Raw genomic sequence first — 16,948 nt, 5'->3', positions numbered from 1 at the left:
GTTCTTATATCATCTGAATTAGTTTGCCGCTGCCTAATATACATTATGGTATACATTCATACAGAGTACTGTGCTATAAGTTGATGAGCAGAAAACACCAGCTAAGGAAGGTAAAATAATGCCCAAACTGCAGTTCAATCCAAAGTCCTTTACCCAAGGCCAGCTTTATTATCACGAAAGGATTTAAAATGAGCAAATCACTTGATCCCAGCCATCAAAGGCCATTCTAGTTTTTAGCAAACTGGGAGGAGAGGACATAACCTTCTCTCTGGGTAACCTTTCCTAATTATTGTGTGGGCCTCTTGCCACGTCCCCAGAGAGATTGTCTCAAGTCTTATCTTCTTGAGACTGAGCCAGGAGTATTTCTTTATATAGCTTTCAACAGGTAGTCCCATGATACGTAGTCAGCTGACCCATTCCCATTATGTGCCCTTTCTGAAGACTACAACTCCCAACAATGAGCAGCCTTAAAGGAGCTATGTCCCTGTAACAGATGTGCTGCCTGCCCTTGCAGACCAGTGCTCTGTTACATGTGTGTTATTAAAACTTTTGACTGTTAAAAATATTTTATCTGAAAATACAAACTGATGATGAGAAGTATTTAAAATATTTGGGGCCAGAGGTGGGAGGCGCCTGTTCCCCTCTCCCATCACCTCTGCAAGTCCCTCTGCATGACTAGTCCATGTACTGTGGTGGGGATAGACAGAGAGAGGAGTTTCCTGGCAGAAAGAAGGAGGAACCTGGGATGGTGGCATTGTCTCAATAAAGAACTACAATTCCTAAGCACATTACCAGCTTTAATGCTTGTCTGACTAGCATAAACACCATTAAAAGGAGATTGAAATGTGCTGAATAGTTGGAGACAGTGGCATCAGAGCTTGATGGCAACTGTCAGCATGTGTGAACAATTGTGGGGGATCTGTTTTTTGGCATGGATTTGTATAGATGCGGGTTTTTACCCCAAGTGACTCCACTTCCACAGCCATATACTTCTGAGAGGTTACAAACCCTATCTCTATCAGCAGACAATGCTGCAACTGTAACATTTCTAACATACACGTGTAGCATAAACTGGAGTACATTTTTCCCTTGTGTAGTCATTTCCAGTGAAGGAAATGAGTTGGGTATTGCCTAGTTAAAACTTTGTGAAAGTGTTTCATTTGCTAGAAATGTTTCATTTAAAGTAATTTCAGTGATGTCACCCCATGGAGGGTTCGGCTCTGGCAGCTCTGTCTCAAGTTCAACAGAGTTCTCTCTGCTTGCATTAGATCTAGAACTCATAGGAACACATGAAACCATAGGCCAGTAACACAAGAACAATCACAAGAACAAGGTCCACTATCTTTTATCATTTTTATTAAAGTTACCAACAAAGTTATGAATGTCACAGCACATACAACTCCTAGATATATCCATCCAGTTACAGCTACAAGCATATTCTCATCCTCCTAGACAGTGTTAGAGACTGATGGCTCTCTCATGGATTGACCATCCATACAGGGATGGTTCCTGCTGGAGTTCTCCCATAGGAAGCTCAATTTTCCCACTTTGGGCACCCCCTTTTTTATAATGTAATTCTGTCTATACCTACGTTCTGCACATGTGCATGGAAGTGTCAGCCCTCTTTTTTCCCTTATTGGTCTGTGTCCCCTAGAAACATAAGGGATCCCAAATGCTATGGGTTGTATAGGTTCTCTTTATTCTCATTAGCATTGACGCACAACTTGTATCCTGTGCTAAGGCACATGTTGGAAACAGATGTGCCTCTATGGCATTTTTATTATTTAAAATTAATCTTCCAGCTAATTTTTGCAATATTACCATTTGGTACCACTTTCCTCATAATCTTAGGGCATCGGATTATTATTTGGTCACTAACTTATGTCAGCATTTTTTATCTCCAAAGCCTAAATTAGGTAAGCTAGAATCTGGAAGGCCTCACCCTACAGGTCTTGTGTTTGAGCCTTTCTGACGTAGATATCTAATAAATTATCAATCTAAGTACTGATCAATTTTATACTTCTATAATCCAACAGTTTAACTGTATTTAACATACAATAATTATATATATCATGTTCATTAATCGTAACATCACACAATACATGGATAATAAACTAAAATCATTGGCTAAAATTTGAAGTATGATTACTGCTTTGACATTAGATGGAAACATATTGTATATAATTAGAGTATTTTTGTTCATGGTAACTACTAGTTTAAGTCAGTGTCAGATTGGGATCTTGCTCTTACTAGGGGTGAGTGGGGGTGGAGAGAAAAGAAAATGGGGAGGAAAGCAGGAGAAGAAATATTGTAACAATTTTGGGCAACCTATAAAACTGTAATTCAGTATATTTTACTTAGGTTGCATAGCTGCCTGCATGCAGTTTCATTGAAGATAGAACCTATTAGGTTTGACATTGGTCAAGAAATTAAGACTGCCTATTTAGATGTAGATGACTTAAAATACAAAGCTGAGCTTGTTTAGAGCCTTTCTGTTAATTTAGAAAGAGAGACCATTAATGCTAAAATGTAATACAACAGTAGATTTCTCTGTAATGTTACCATAGGTTTTCCTATGTTTATTTTCAGTCTGATTTCTTGTGTTTGTCTCTTTTCTCCAAGGGAGATGCATTAGCAAAGCGTGGCTATGTGATGGAGATATTGATTGTGACGATCAGTCTGATGAGGATAATTGCGAGAGCTATATGTGTGGACCACCAAAATATCCTTGTGCTAATGATACCTCCATCTGCCTACAGCCTGAGAAGCTCTGTAATGGGAGAAGAGATTGTCCTGATGGATCTGATGAAGGCGACCTCTGTGGTATTTTCTTTTTAGGCGCACTCACATCTATAAAGCATTCAAAATTATTTTGTTTCCCTAATACCACTTGATGTTTTCTGTTTCCATCTTCCCTTTCTAAAGAATCTTATGTTAGCAGCGTATTTAAATTTTCTCACGAGTAATTTGTGCATTTTATTTTAATGTCCATGTTGTGCTTGAAATTGTATCAAGCCTCTCCAAAATGAAGCATGGTGAACAACATAGGTTCTCTAATCTAAGAACCTATCTTTTAATCTCTTAAAACATCCCTTACAAGGTACATGGTTGTAGCCATAAGCAGCTGGAAAGCTCTCTTACACATATAAGAACACCTGTACTTAAGTGTGCCTATAATACTGTCACACAACACAAACTTAACCACTGTTGAATTAGATCACTACTTAGATTGGAGGGTTTGTTCCCCCCACCCCCTGAAACATATTAGTATGCTGTAAAAAAATTGTGGGGTGTGGTTTTTTTAAATTATTCCACAGGTGTCATTCTTTCTTCTAAGTCAGTACTGAAGATTTGACATTGCATGTTATTAAGATGCACTGTGCTCATCCTTTAGATGAAATGTAAAAAGAGGACTGTTCTGGCGAGCATACTCTATCATGCTGTCCAATATTATCTCACTGTTTCCTTGTACTCCACCATTAGTCTTTCTGAATCCATCTGTTCTTTCTTATTTTATACTTAGTTTTCCTTTTTTGGGGCAGGGACTGCCTTTTTGTTCAGTGTTTGTACAGTGCCCAGCATAATGATGTCCTGCTCTGTGATTAGGGCTCCTAGACAATACTGTAATATATATAATAAATAATGGAATGGCTGAAAGGTAGGAAAGGAGAGGTGATTACAGGAGTAGAGGTTTTTATATCCTCAGGTGGACAACTCCTTGTTAATGCTCTAGTAAAGTTTCTTTGGCTTGAGAGACAAGGCACATAATGATCTCATTAACTCCCAGTGATAGTAACCCCTTTAGGACCCATATATGCTGCCGAGCACCACATAAGAGTCAGGATCGGCCCCCATATATTTATTGTATTGTACTGTATTGCTGAATTTAATAAACCATTCATAGCACTTTTTATAGACCTCAATTAGGCCTTCGATTCAGTGCATTGAGCAGGTTTGGGGGATCTGATGAGGCAACCAGGAAGTTTGTGGGATCTGGGAAGGTAGTGTCATTGATAAAAGAGCTCTATAAAGGAATAGAAATCTGTGTTTGAATGAATGGCAGTTTCACAGCATGGTTTCCTATCTACATGGGAGATGCAAGGCAGCGCTCTGCACCATCATTGGTCAATATTAGCATTAATTAGTTGATTGGTAAGCTTGAGGAGGCAGCTGTAGGTGGCTTTGAGCAGAATGCCATTCTGCTTTGAGATCTCTAATATGCTGATGACACTGTTGTTGACTCAGTCTGGTGAATTGCTGAAGCTGATGGCTGATCTAGTTGAGCAAGAAGCAACACACTTTGGACCTTATGAATCTGGATAAAACTAAATCCCTGACCATTACCATCAAACAGCCTCCAGCGCTAGATTACAGCTAACTCAGTATTTACTTGTCTGGACAGGACATTGAGCAGGTGGCAACTCGAATATTTGGGCATCATCATAGACCATGCTAGAAGTTGCCTGAAAGATTTGGACGCTCATATAGCAGCAGCTGCTGCCAGGTTTCAGGCATGCTTCAGCGGCCTTGGTGGGGATGTCATGACATCAAGCTTGCCAAAGAGCTGGGGATCTATAGAACCACAATTATACCTACTCTGTTGTATGGCAGTAAAACATGGGTCCTGAGGAAGGCCAAAGAACACTGTATTTACATTTTCGATTCTCATCATCTTCATCTGCTGTTCCAGATCAAGTGTCACAACAGGAACACAAATGAGGATATTTGAAGCCAAACCCAGCAACCACCTCTATCAGCACTAGTTTCAGCAGCTTCCTTGGTATGGACATATTATTAGAATGGATGATCAGCAAATTCTGGATCATGTGTACCAAGGAATGCCACTACAGAGATCAAGCTTTGGTGGTGCGATAAGATTGCCAGTGATAGACATAACTGACATAAACATAGCCAGACCACCTTAGGCACCAAGGCAGAGATTGATCCAGATGGCATTTGGACTGCAAAGAGGCCATGTCCCTTTGAGATCTTCTGGGATTAAGATAATGATAATAAGTTATTATTCAACAGTGGTTTACTACTCATTTACTAATTAGCATGGGGATATTTATGACTGTTGCCTTAAAGTGTTAATATGCATTGCAGGATATTGGCAGCACATTTGCTTATCAGTGTTATTTTAATGAATTTGCTCCCTTTTTTCCCCATCATTGAGAACCCTGGAGTCTGGAAAAATAAAGACCCTAAGAAGAAAGGGAACTGCTTTAAAAAATCACTAGGGAAACTGTTCTATAGAAGGACCACTGAATTGTATATATTTTCTTGTGCAGATGTAAAATTCAGTTTTAGAGATACATGTGAATCAGACTAGCTAAGAGGCATGAATAAATTAGAAGATTCAGAAGAAAATCTAACTTCCAGTAAATAAATACATTAGTGCACCTGTCCTGTACTCCCAAAATTCACATTGACATTCGTACTTAATAGGAAATGCAGGACAAGCTCCTTAATGTTCTTTAGAGTTTGTTTTCACAGCATTCTTTAAATAAAATAAAATAAAATAAAATAAAATAAAATGGAGAACTAGGTCCTGAATTTCCTTTCACACTGGCTTCTTTGACACCACTGTAGTCACCACAGGGATGCACAAATGTAACTGAGAGCAGACTCAGAATCTGTTGGAGAAAAGCATACCCTTTGCCTCCTAATCCCAGAGACCATCCATGCATAGGTTTAGGAAATACAAGACACAGAAAACTCAGGGAACATAAGGAACAAGGCATTGAAGCCTCAGATTGCTGAAGGAATAAGGCACTTTGACACGGAGCCAAGTGTGCTGAGACACTAAATGCATTCCAAGACATATTTGGGGTTAGTGTACACTGGTTAGGAACAGAAAAGGATATCACTGAGCTAAATAGCCTTTAGCCAATTTAAACAAAATCCAACCATGTGAAGATATGAAATGTAAAGTTAGGGCACCGTAACTCTGTCCTGTAATAACACCATGCAATAGCTATGCAATTACGATGAACACATTTTAGTGTTTGTAGTTCCAGATTAGGTTAGACACATTGTGTTCCCCCCCACCTCCTTTCCTCATGGTGTCACTGCAGGGCAGATTTGGACACTAAATGCTTATTTTGGAGAGAATTACAACATCCCTGAAACTCTGAAATATATTGTCAACCTTAACTCCCATCTTAATGTAGCTTTTGTCTGAAAATTCTGTTGTTCTTTTTTGCAACTGTTTTTAAAAACCCTTACATGATTAGTAAACAAGAAGCTCAAAGAATGGTAGCATTAAGTGAATGAGAAAAGAAGTGTACCATCCAGTAAATACAAAGTGTACTGAATACGTGAATGGTAAAATACCTTTGATAATCTGTCAAAATTTATAATATATATTGTAGTTCTACAATGCTAAAAACTTGCTATCCTGTAACAGTAATGCAACCTCAGATGTATGCAAATTGAATGCACTACTTTTCTGCATAAGTATTCCAAACAAATAGTTGTTCAGCCAGATTTAAATTCAGTTTGTGATTACTTGAGGTTTTTAATTTCTTTTATTACCGAGAAGGTCTTAAAACGTATAATATAATACAGCTGATATTGTTTGCAATTCTTAATCTTCTTTTCCTGTTATTTCAGATGAATGTTCGCTTAACAATGGTGGATGTAGCCACCAGTGTTCTGTAGTTCCTGGAAGAAGAATTGTGTGTTCCTGCCCTACAGGACTTTATCTAAATCCAGACAACAAAACCTGTGAAATTGTGGATTACTGTACCAAACATCTTAAATGTAGTCAAGTGTGTGAACAGCACAAACATAGTGTCAAGTGCTCCTGTTATGAAGGCTGGAAGATCAGTAATGATGGTGAAAGTTGCACTAGTATTGGTAAGCTGAGATTTAGGGCTTCTTCACTATTGTAAGGTCCCTTATTCCTTCTAATAGGAAGTGTAAAAACCAGTAAAATAGGATTAATCTCCAGGGATCTGAGATCCAGGGTCCTTCTACTTTGGACCTCAGTAGAGAGTCTGGACCATAACTTTTAATGGAAGGTATAGAATGGGAATAGAATCATCATAATATTATAATTGCATTATTTATTTTGTGCGCTGAAGTAGTGCCCAGAGGCCCAAATCAGGAGAATAAGGGCTCCAGTTTGCTAGTTGCAATATAAATATAGAAAGACAGTCCCTGCCCCTGCCTAGAGGAGCTTGGATATTAAATGAAAGCTACTGGGTTACCAACAGCAGTGGTTCTCAACCTCTCCAGACTACTGTACCCCTTTCAGGAATCTGATTTATCTTGCATACCCCAACTTTCACCTCACTTAAAACCCACTTGCCTTCAAAATCAGACATAAAACTACAGAAGTGTCACAGAACACTTACTGAAAAGTTGCTTACTTTCTCATTTTTACCATATAATTATAAAATAAATTGATTGGAATATAAATTTTGTACTTACCTTTCATTGTATAGTATATAGAGCAGTGTAAACAAGTCTTTGTATAACATTTTAGTTTGCACTGACTTTGCTAGTGTTTTTTATGTAGCCTGTTGTAAAAGTAGGCACATATCTAGATGAGTTGATGTACCCCCTGGAAGACCTCTGCGTACCCTCGAGGGTATTCATACCTATTGTTAAGAACCGCTGACTTAGAGCTTCCACCTGCCATTTGAGGATTGTTCCTTACAGTTATTTTTCTCATATTTTTGACAACTCTGATTTTAAATATCTCTAAACTATGATGCTTCACCAAGTCTTTTCGGTGACTGTTTCACAGGTCATTAGATTTCACCACTAAGAAATTATTCCAGTTGCTCACCTTTTTCTCACATTCATGCCATGGGCCATTTTTGAACAAATGAGCTAGAAATAAAAGCTTGTGTATCACATTATCAGTCACCTGAGATAATTTCATTAATACCCAATTCAGATATTTTGTAAATGGCCTATTAGAAACCATCTAATTTGACAGTAGCTGAGCTAATTCAAACATTTCATTACATATCCTTTACAGTTATGGTGTAGTCACAATTTAGTTCCAATTAACAGCATGCCAAAGTACAAATTACACCTTATCAAAATAATTACTTTTTAGTTTGTTCTTCTAAAATAATGAATTAAGATTAAAATATATTCAGTATAACTGAAATCAAAGAGTTCCTTGCAACTCCCATTGGATTAGATAATTCTCATTGAGTTTTCTTCAAATTCAGTAGGAGTTTGTTTGCTTATTCCAAAGTAGAATTTGATTTGAGCTCTTTGATTTATTCCAGATTATTCCCATTGTTATCTCTTAGTCAACTTTTCTGGGTCATCTTCTAATTTTTTGCTACCTTTTCTATTAGATACAGTTCATTTGTCTGACCTTTCAAATCACACAGAAACCACCCTGAGCTCCATCCACAATGGGAAAAACATTTTGAGGTGTTCATTTTAACCTTTTTTCCCACCATTCCACTGACCAATCAATTTAAAGATGTTTACTACTGCAGTGTGGGATCAGGAATATTTTTTTTTTCAAGGAATGTCCCTGTGAGTGCTCCACTTTAGGAGAATCTGAGTTCTTGTGCTTGTAATTGGAGAATTTCAGTAACAGTGCCTGGTTGGGTCGCACAGGCGGTGTTCCCATCTTGTGCCACTTCTGTCAGTTACATAGTGCAGTGCGACTGACCCCCCTCTCAGTTCCTTCTCTACCACCATCGGCATGAGATTGAGCAATCGTCAGAGCCTCTCAGGATTATCTTTAGCTTAGCTGTTATCTTTAGAGTATTAGTTTTTAGAACCCAGTTATTTAGTTAAATAGTTAACTACCCTACCTTTTTCTTACTTTATTTATTTTTTCCCCTCTTAGGAATTTAAGTTTCAGTTATTTGTATACCCCTTAATATAGTATAGTTACCATCCCTCATGGGAGAAACCCTATTCGAAGGGGCATGCCTGGCTTCCTGGTTTTCAACATTCCCTCACTTGCCAGTCTTCAATCCCGGTTTCTGATGGACATTCACAGTATGTCTGCTGGTGCTCCCACTTCCATGATATGAAGGCTTGCACCAGAACAGCAAGGAATTTACAGCTAAAACTCCTCACGATGGAGAAGTCTGCACGCAGTGTCCAGTATGGGATCATGAACCCCTCCTGGCCACTGGTCTCCAATGGTAGTATCTGACAAAGATTAATCATCTCTCTGTGAGAGAAAGGAGCATTCCTCCAAGAAGGAAACAAAAAACAGTCTCCAACCTCCCCTTCTCAGGAACTCACCAAAAAGAAACGTTCCCCAACCCGTCAGACTACCTCGGTGCCAACTACACCAAGACCATCCATCTCTGAGGCAGCAGGACCATCCGTTTCCATAGATACCATGCAAGCCAAAGACTCTAGGCGGGTGAGCTCAGACAAAGGCACAAAAGGGAAACCTACAAGCCCTGCCTCAGTACCGCAGCAGCTGCTCAGACATGTGGCAACAAGCAGCTAAGCAGTGCTACAAATTATAGAACCACCTCTTGCCTCCACAATGCACAGTGCATAACCTCTGCACTGACTGCTGTGGTAAAGGCATCGGTACTGCCAATAACACCCTCCTCAGTACCAATGCTTTCTGTACCGCAGCAGTTTCTCCAGCATAAAGACCTTTTGGTCTTGTTAGCACCAGAATCCCCACTCCTCAGTACCGACATTACTCCAGTACACTTGGTGTCATGCCAGCTTACAACACCAACCAGGTCAGCTCCTCCTTTATCCAACAATGAGGAGGGGGAGGAGGATGATCCCACAACTCCTTGCCTATGCAGACAGCCACCAGGCTGGGTCTGCTAGAACAACATCAATACCACTCCAGACCTGAAACTCAAGGATGGTAGAGACACCCACGGATGCCATCATCAGTGCCATTCCTACCACATTGGTCCTACTGGGACCCGTGGGCAGTGTACCACCAACACTACCCTAAGCCTCAGAATCCACACAGGGAGTGGTTGAGGCAGTCTCCATCATCCTTAGTACTTGGATCCTCTGAATCTCCAGAAGAGGCAATCGGGGAACTGAAGGATACATCAGATCAATAAGTCACATCAGCTGCCAATTCATACCCCCACCACCAATGACAGGGGATGACTTTATACAGTTCCAAGAGCTGTTTAAGAGGATCACAGGCTCATTGGAGATACCACTGGAAGAAGTTGTGGAGTCCCAACATAAGTTGCTGGACATCCTCCATACTTCAACCTCTTCCAAGATAGCTTTCCCAATAAATGAGGCTCTCATGGCTGTAGTCATGTGGCAAGTTTCCTGGCTCCCTCTATCAGGTTTTCCTGAAGAGGTACAATCTACTGTTGAGCACATACCATTTGAAGGCCCCAAACTGTTCTCAACCAAAACAGATGAGTCCCTTCACATGTTGAAGGACTCCAGGATGACACTGAGATGCTCTGGCATATATACACCTACACAAAAGAAAAAATGGGGAGTACAAAGAACAAGATCTGCACCCTACACCCAGCCTTAGAGGCAATACTACCCACAAAGGTGGAGGCAGAGACCCACAAGTTGGAGACCACTCCCTTCTCAGCCTCGATATCCCAACAACCTCCCTCTAAACAGAAGTTTTGAGGATTTGGTCAAGGACCAGAGACACCTCCCACACTTTCTATTGCTGGACCCATCCAACACCATCCATCCAATCGTAGACCATCTGACCCCATTCCATGCAGCATGGTGAAATGTCACATCAGACAATCTAGACAATAGAATTTATCAAGATTGGCTGTTCCATGCAATTTACCTCCATCCCCCCCTACACACCCTACGTCCCTATCCATCTTCAGAGACCTTTCTCACGAACACCTATTATGACAGGAGGTAAACCATCTCATACGCCTGGGCACAATAGAACCAGTATCTACACAACACAGACGGAAGGGTTTCTACTCCCATTATTTTTTAACCCAGAAAAAAAATGGAGGATGGAGACCCATTCTCAACCTAAGAAGACTCAACAAATTCATGAAGACTGAATGATTCAGGATGCTAGCAACGATAATTCCAGCACTAGAATGAGAGGACTGCTTCTCAGCCCTTGAACTCCAGGATGAATATTTCCACATAATGATTCATCCCTCACACAGGAAGTTTCTCAGATTTGTTGTGGGAATGGATAATTTCCAATACAAAGTATTCCCTTTCAGCTTGTCCATGGCTCTACAGGTATTCTCAAAAGTCTTCACAGTGATAGCGGCTCACCTCAGCAGACAAGGGATCATAATATTCCCCAATCTGGATGATTGGTTACTCAAAGCCTCGACTTGAGAAGATTTCAGAGTAGACTTGAGAAGAGGCACTAGAAGCTACTCCAAAGACATTAGCTCTCTTCACACAGCTGGGTCTACAAATAAACCAACAAAAATCAACCTTCACACCTGTGCTGATACTGGAATTCATCTGGGCCTACCTCTACTCTCTGGCTACAGCCTTTCTGCCCACTCACAGATTTACCACTGTAGTCAATGTAAGCAGCCCACAGACATCAGCCAGGATCTGCCTCCAACTGTTAGGCCATATGTCAGCAATGGCATTTGTTGTCAAGCACACCAGACTACACATGTGATGTCTGAAGGGCTGGCTCAGGATACTACACATCCCACACAGACATAGTATAAACAAGCACCTTACAATGCCAAGCAAAATAAAAAATTCTCCACACTGGTGGACTCAACCACACCACATTTGTGCAGGAGTTCCCTTTGCACAGACCTCTCCATTGATTTGCTTTGGAGGTATGGTTAGAGAAGGCACAGTATAAGGTAACAAATAAGTCTGGTAATGCACCTCAGCCTAAGCTCCAGTGACAGTGACATTTCAGTTAACGACCCATCTAAAACAGAATACCAGAATAAAAACATTGCAGGAAAATTACGCTTTACTATTTGTCCCACATTTTATTTTCTGCCATGGGTGGTTTGTGTAGCCCAACTTCTCATACCAGATGATATTAGAAAAAAAATATTTTTTTCAATCTAGGATCCTCCTGCGTATAAACTGTTCTGTGCACAGCATGACATTTCTCTTTTGTGCATCACCTGCATTTCTTTATTTATAATTTGTATTTGTTGAAGAGTAATTGTGTAAACATCATAAACCATGTTGCCTATAAGCATGTTTTTTTTTGTCAAATATATGACTATTTATAGAGCAAAGAAGCTATTTTGTCCAGCTCTATTTCTTAAACATTCTTTGTATTACTATAGCAGAACTGTTGTTGCCATGGTTAAGGCTGCATTCTGTTTTGCACTTAAAACAGTAGTTAAACCCATAAAGCACAAAATACCTGGCCCAAAGTTTCAAAAGATAATCTGTTGAGTAAAACCTGAATTTTCTGCCCCAGGAGATGTGGGGGAGGGGATGACGGAGGGGGAGTGTTGAAGAGAATTGGTTAATTTTAGTTCCCAAATTCTAGTTGATTTAAAAAAGGGCCAAAAATTTCATCTTCGGAGTTTGCATGATTTTTCTCGCTGACATAACACAGTCTTTCTGTGCCACAGTTAGCCAATGAAGGACAAGATTTATGATGAACAGGGTACTCTACAACATACCTGCTGATTTGTCAAAGATCAGGAGCTTAATTAAATTGTTCATCAAGTTTATGAGCTTTTGACCTTTGTGATGCAACAGCTGCTAATGTTGAAGAACTTATTGATCATCATATAGTTTAGCCATTTCAGGATCTGCAAAATCAGACACTGCTTTGACAAATATGAGGAGCTTTGTGAAAGTGCCTGTTGGTTCAGAGGCAGATACTGCTCTTCATGTAAGGAACCCTTATTCTGTTGGAGATCATTATTTAATGTGCTACAAGTCACAACTGAATCTTTATGTGCAATTATTAGTTAATGGAGACCATGAAAAAGTTTAGTTTTTTAAAAGGAAAGTGAAAAGTTTCTTTTTTGAAACATTTTGACTGACTCTGTTTTTCAACACCTTAGAAGGCACTGAAATCCTGCCTGTTGTCGTGTTCCCCCAATAATACGCATACCATCCAAAACTGAAGCCTAGTATGGTAGAGGAAAAGAGATTTTACTAGTTCAGTGGTATTATTGTTGCATTGTAGAGGAAGATCTTCAAGAAAGCAATGTCTGTTTTCCAAAATAAAATAATATTTGCAAAGGTCTCTGTTCTTTAAAGCAGAGCTCTTGAACTGGCTGGATAATTTCATTAAGATTTTCTTTTTTTGCTCCAGACCTGGCTGGTCACTTTGACAGAGATCTTGTTCTTTGTGAAAGTAGTCATTGCTGTGTTTGACAGCTTTTCTTAACTTAAATTAGCACTGCGTTATGTGTGAGTTAAGGGTACGTACATAACATACTTAACACAAATCCACAGCTACAAGGAAATAAAAAGTTAAGGCATCTAACATTACATTCCTTTTACTCATCCACCCAGAGACATACATTTCACCAGTAGAACAAATGCCATGCACCAGACAATGCAAAATATCCTCAATTCTGTCTCAGTAGAGAAGCCAGGGTTCTAGCACCCTTTCCCAAAACACAAGTGAGTATGATTTTTCAAGAACAGTTCAGAATGGTTAGTGGAGGGAAAGTCTGGTCTGTTTGTGGTAGTGGTGGTGAATTTGAAGAAGTTGTGTGCTGTTAGATGCCTTAATTTTACAATTCCTTGTTTTTGTGGTTTTGTGTTAGATAAGTTGTTTATGCAGTTTAACTCACACAAAGTAATCTTTTTTGTATTATATTAGTTGCAGTACATAGTTTTCAACTAATTGTTAATTAGAGCAATACTAGATAACTTTTAACAGACTTATTTTCTCTGAAGCATTTAAGAAAGTAAAAACTTCGCCCAAGTTCTTATTTTAATTTTGATAGCTTAAACTTTTTTCTGGCCTTAATCCTTGAAGTCCAGGGAGGGAGAGGAGAGGGGAGGAAAGAACTCCACCACTTAGCTCTCATCCAGAAGACATTTTTTGTGCTTTGCCTGTGGACCGCTGACTGACTGAGTCAGATATCCTTGTTGTTAATATCCATTCAACACCTTTAGTTGAGGCAGGTGAGCCGAAGTCTAAATTGGTCTGAAATATATATATTTGCAAAATTTACTCTTTGTTGGAAAATGATTGAGCTAGTAAGACTTACAAGATCTATTATTTTAATCAAATTGTTCCTCCAATAAAGTACTCTGCCATTCTCGTTCAGCTATGTGTGCCTCACATCAGTAAGTCTACTAAAATTCTACTCTTTATTATACATTTTAATGTATAATCCATTGTACTTCCAGATCCATTTGAAGCTTTCATCATTTTTTCCATTCGTCACGAGATCAGAAAGATTGATCTTCAGAAGCGAGACTACAGTCTCTTAGTTCCTGGTTTAAGAAACACAATAGCACTTGATTTTCATTTCAATCAGAGCTTACTGTACTGGACAGATGTGGTGGAAGATAAAATTTACCGAGGCAAGCTTTCTGAAACTGGAGGTATGAATTTAACTTTTGACTTATTTTAGTAGGTCCTTAAAAAGAGAGTACCAGCCAAAGTAATGCAACCATAGTACATCAAACTCTTCAGATCCTGGCCAAGCTATTATTCTTACTCCTCTGAGAGCGATTGTTTTAGGTTATCTCCAAAATCAGGCAGATGTCACTGGTTTCGTTATGCTTGGTTTACAACTTGAATATTATCTTTGGAACTGTAAAGTCTAGAGACTTAATTTTTAATGTGATACTTTAGAGTCTGGTACACAATATTATAGCTTTTTTTTTTTTTTTTTTTTTACAAATGCAGAAATACGAGGCCTTTAACATGGTGACCCAACCACAATATATGTGGTCCCGGCCTATAGCACAACATACTCTCACAGTGTATGTAGAAATACTTTCATAAAAATGTTTTCTAGGTTGATATGCATCTAAGTGTTCTTTCACTGAAAACCTAGCAAACAAAATCACACATTATTTAAAGTTTCAATATGTTCAGAAATTTGATTTCTAAATTTCCCTTGGTTTCCTATTCCTGTAAACTAAAACAGTTCATTTTTTCAAGATATTGACCCAAAATGTATTTTGTACATAAGCACATACTCTCTCATTACTTGTGAGAAAAGAAAAATAACTAATGAAGATAAATATCATGTCAGATTAGTTATTATGTGGTCTCTCGCTGAAAAATATGCATAAAGACTCATTAAATGGAGAGGTTTTAGAGTAGTAGCCGTGTTAGTCTGTATCAGCAAAATCAATGAGGAGTCCTTGTGGCACCTTAGAGACTAATAAGGGTATGTCTACACTACGAAATTAGGTCAAATTTATAGAAGTCGGTTTTGTAGAAAGCGTTTTTATACAGTCGATTGTGTGTGTCCCCACACAAATGCTCTAAGTGCATGTAGTCGGCGGAGTGTGTCCACAGTACCGAGGCAACCGTCGACTTCCAGAGCGTTGCACTGTGGGTGGCTATCCCACAGTTCCCGCAGTCTCCACCGCCCATTTGAATTCTGGGTAGAAATCCCAGTGCCTGATGGGGCTAAAACATTGTCGCGGGTGGTTCTGGGTACATATCGTCAGGCCCCTGTTTCCTCCCTCCCTCCTTGAAAGCAAGGGCAGACAATCGTTTTGTGCCTTTTTTTCTTGAGTTACATGTGCAGACGCCATACCACGGCAAGCATGGAGCCCGCTCAGGTAACCGTCACCATATGTCTCCTGGGTGCTGGCAGACGTGGTACTGCATTGCTCCACAGCAGCAGTTTATTGCCTGTTGGCAGCAGACAGTTCAGTATGACTGGTAGCCGTCATCGACGTAGTCCTGGGTGCTCTTTTAACCAGGCTCCTGGGCAAACATGGGAGTGACTCAGCCAGGTCATTTCCCTTGATTCGTCTCATGGCAATTGAGTCCTACCGGCAGTGCACTGTCTTTTAATCTGCAGCTAGCAGAAGATGATGGCCAGTAGTCAGACTGCACCGTCTTCTGCCGAGCACTCAGGAGATGACGATGGCTAGTGGTCGTACTGCACAGTCTGCTGCCAGCAAGATGTATAAAGATAGATGAAGTGGCTCAAAACAAGAAATAGACCAGATTTGTTTTGTATTCATTTTCTCCTCCCTCCCTCCCTCCCTCCCTCTGTGAAATCAACGGCCTGCTAAACCTAGTTTTGAGTTCTATCCTTGAGGTTTTGAGTTCTATCCTTGAGTGGGCCATTCAGTTTCTCGCAAAGCCACCCCCTTTGTTGATTTTAATTCCCCGTAAACCAACCCTGTAAGCCATGTCGTCAGTTGCCCCTCCCTCCATCAGGGCAACGGCAGACAATCGTTCCGCGCCTTTTTTCTGTGAAGACGCGATACCACAGCAACCATGAAGCCCGCTCAGATCACTTTGGCAATTAGGATCACATTAAACACCACATGCATTATCCAGCAGTATATGCAGCACCAGAACCTGGCAAAGCGATACCGGGCGAGGAGGCGACGTCAGCACGGTGACGTGAGTGATGAGGACATGGACACAGACTTCTCTCAAAGCACGGGCCCTGGCAATGTGGGCATCATGGTGCAAATGGGGCAGGTTCATGCAGTGGAACGCTGATTCTGTGCCTGGGAAACAAGCACAGACTGCATAGTATTGCAGGTTTAGGACGATTCCCAGTGGCTGTGAAACTTTCACATGCGTAAGGGCACTTTCATGGAACTTTGTGACTTGCTTTCCCCTGCCCTGAGGTGCAAGAATACCAAGATGAGAGCAGCCCTCACAGTTGAGAAGCGAGTGGCAATAGCCCTGTGGAAGCTTGCAATGCCAGACAGCTACCGGTCAGTTGAGAATCAATTTGGAGTGGGCAAATCTACTGTGGGGGCGGCTGTGATGCAAGTAGCTAATGCAATCAAAGATCTGCTGATATCAAGGGTAGTGACCCTGAGAAATGTGCAGGTCATAGTGGATGGCTTTGCTGCAAAGGGATTTCCTAACTGTGGTGGGGCCATA

The 16,948-nt window shown here is 40.3% G+C and overlaps 1 protein-coding gene across 1 annotated transcript in view; it reads left to right on the top strand.

The window, feature by feature from the left end:
- LRP1B (LDL receptor related protein 1B) overlaps window positions 1–16,948 on the top strand; it is a 1,292,938-nt gene that overhangs the window by 808,784 nt on the left and 467,206 nt on the right. Inside the window, exons 22-24 of the mRNA XM_074967293.1 lie at window positions 2,623–2,823; window positions 6,616–6,861; window positions 14,260–14,457. Coding sequence (XP_074823394.1) covers window positions 2,623–2,823; window positions 6,616–6,861; window positions 14,260–14,457 — 645 coding nt within the window. The remainder of the gene's footprint in view (window positions 1–2,622; window positions 2,824–6,615; window positions 6,862–14,259; window positions 14,458–16,948) is intronic.

Source organism: Natator depressus, chromosome 11, assembly GCF_965152275.1.
Source record: "Natator depressus isolate rNatDep1 chromosome 11, rNatDep2.hap1, whole genome shotgun sequence".
Classification (NCBI taxonomy): domain Eukaryota; kingdom Metazoa; phylum Chordata; order Testudines; family Cheloniidae; genus Natator; species Natator depressus.
Note: the sequence above shows the minus strand (reverse complement) of the source record. Positions and strands in the feature narration are given on the sequence as shown.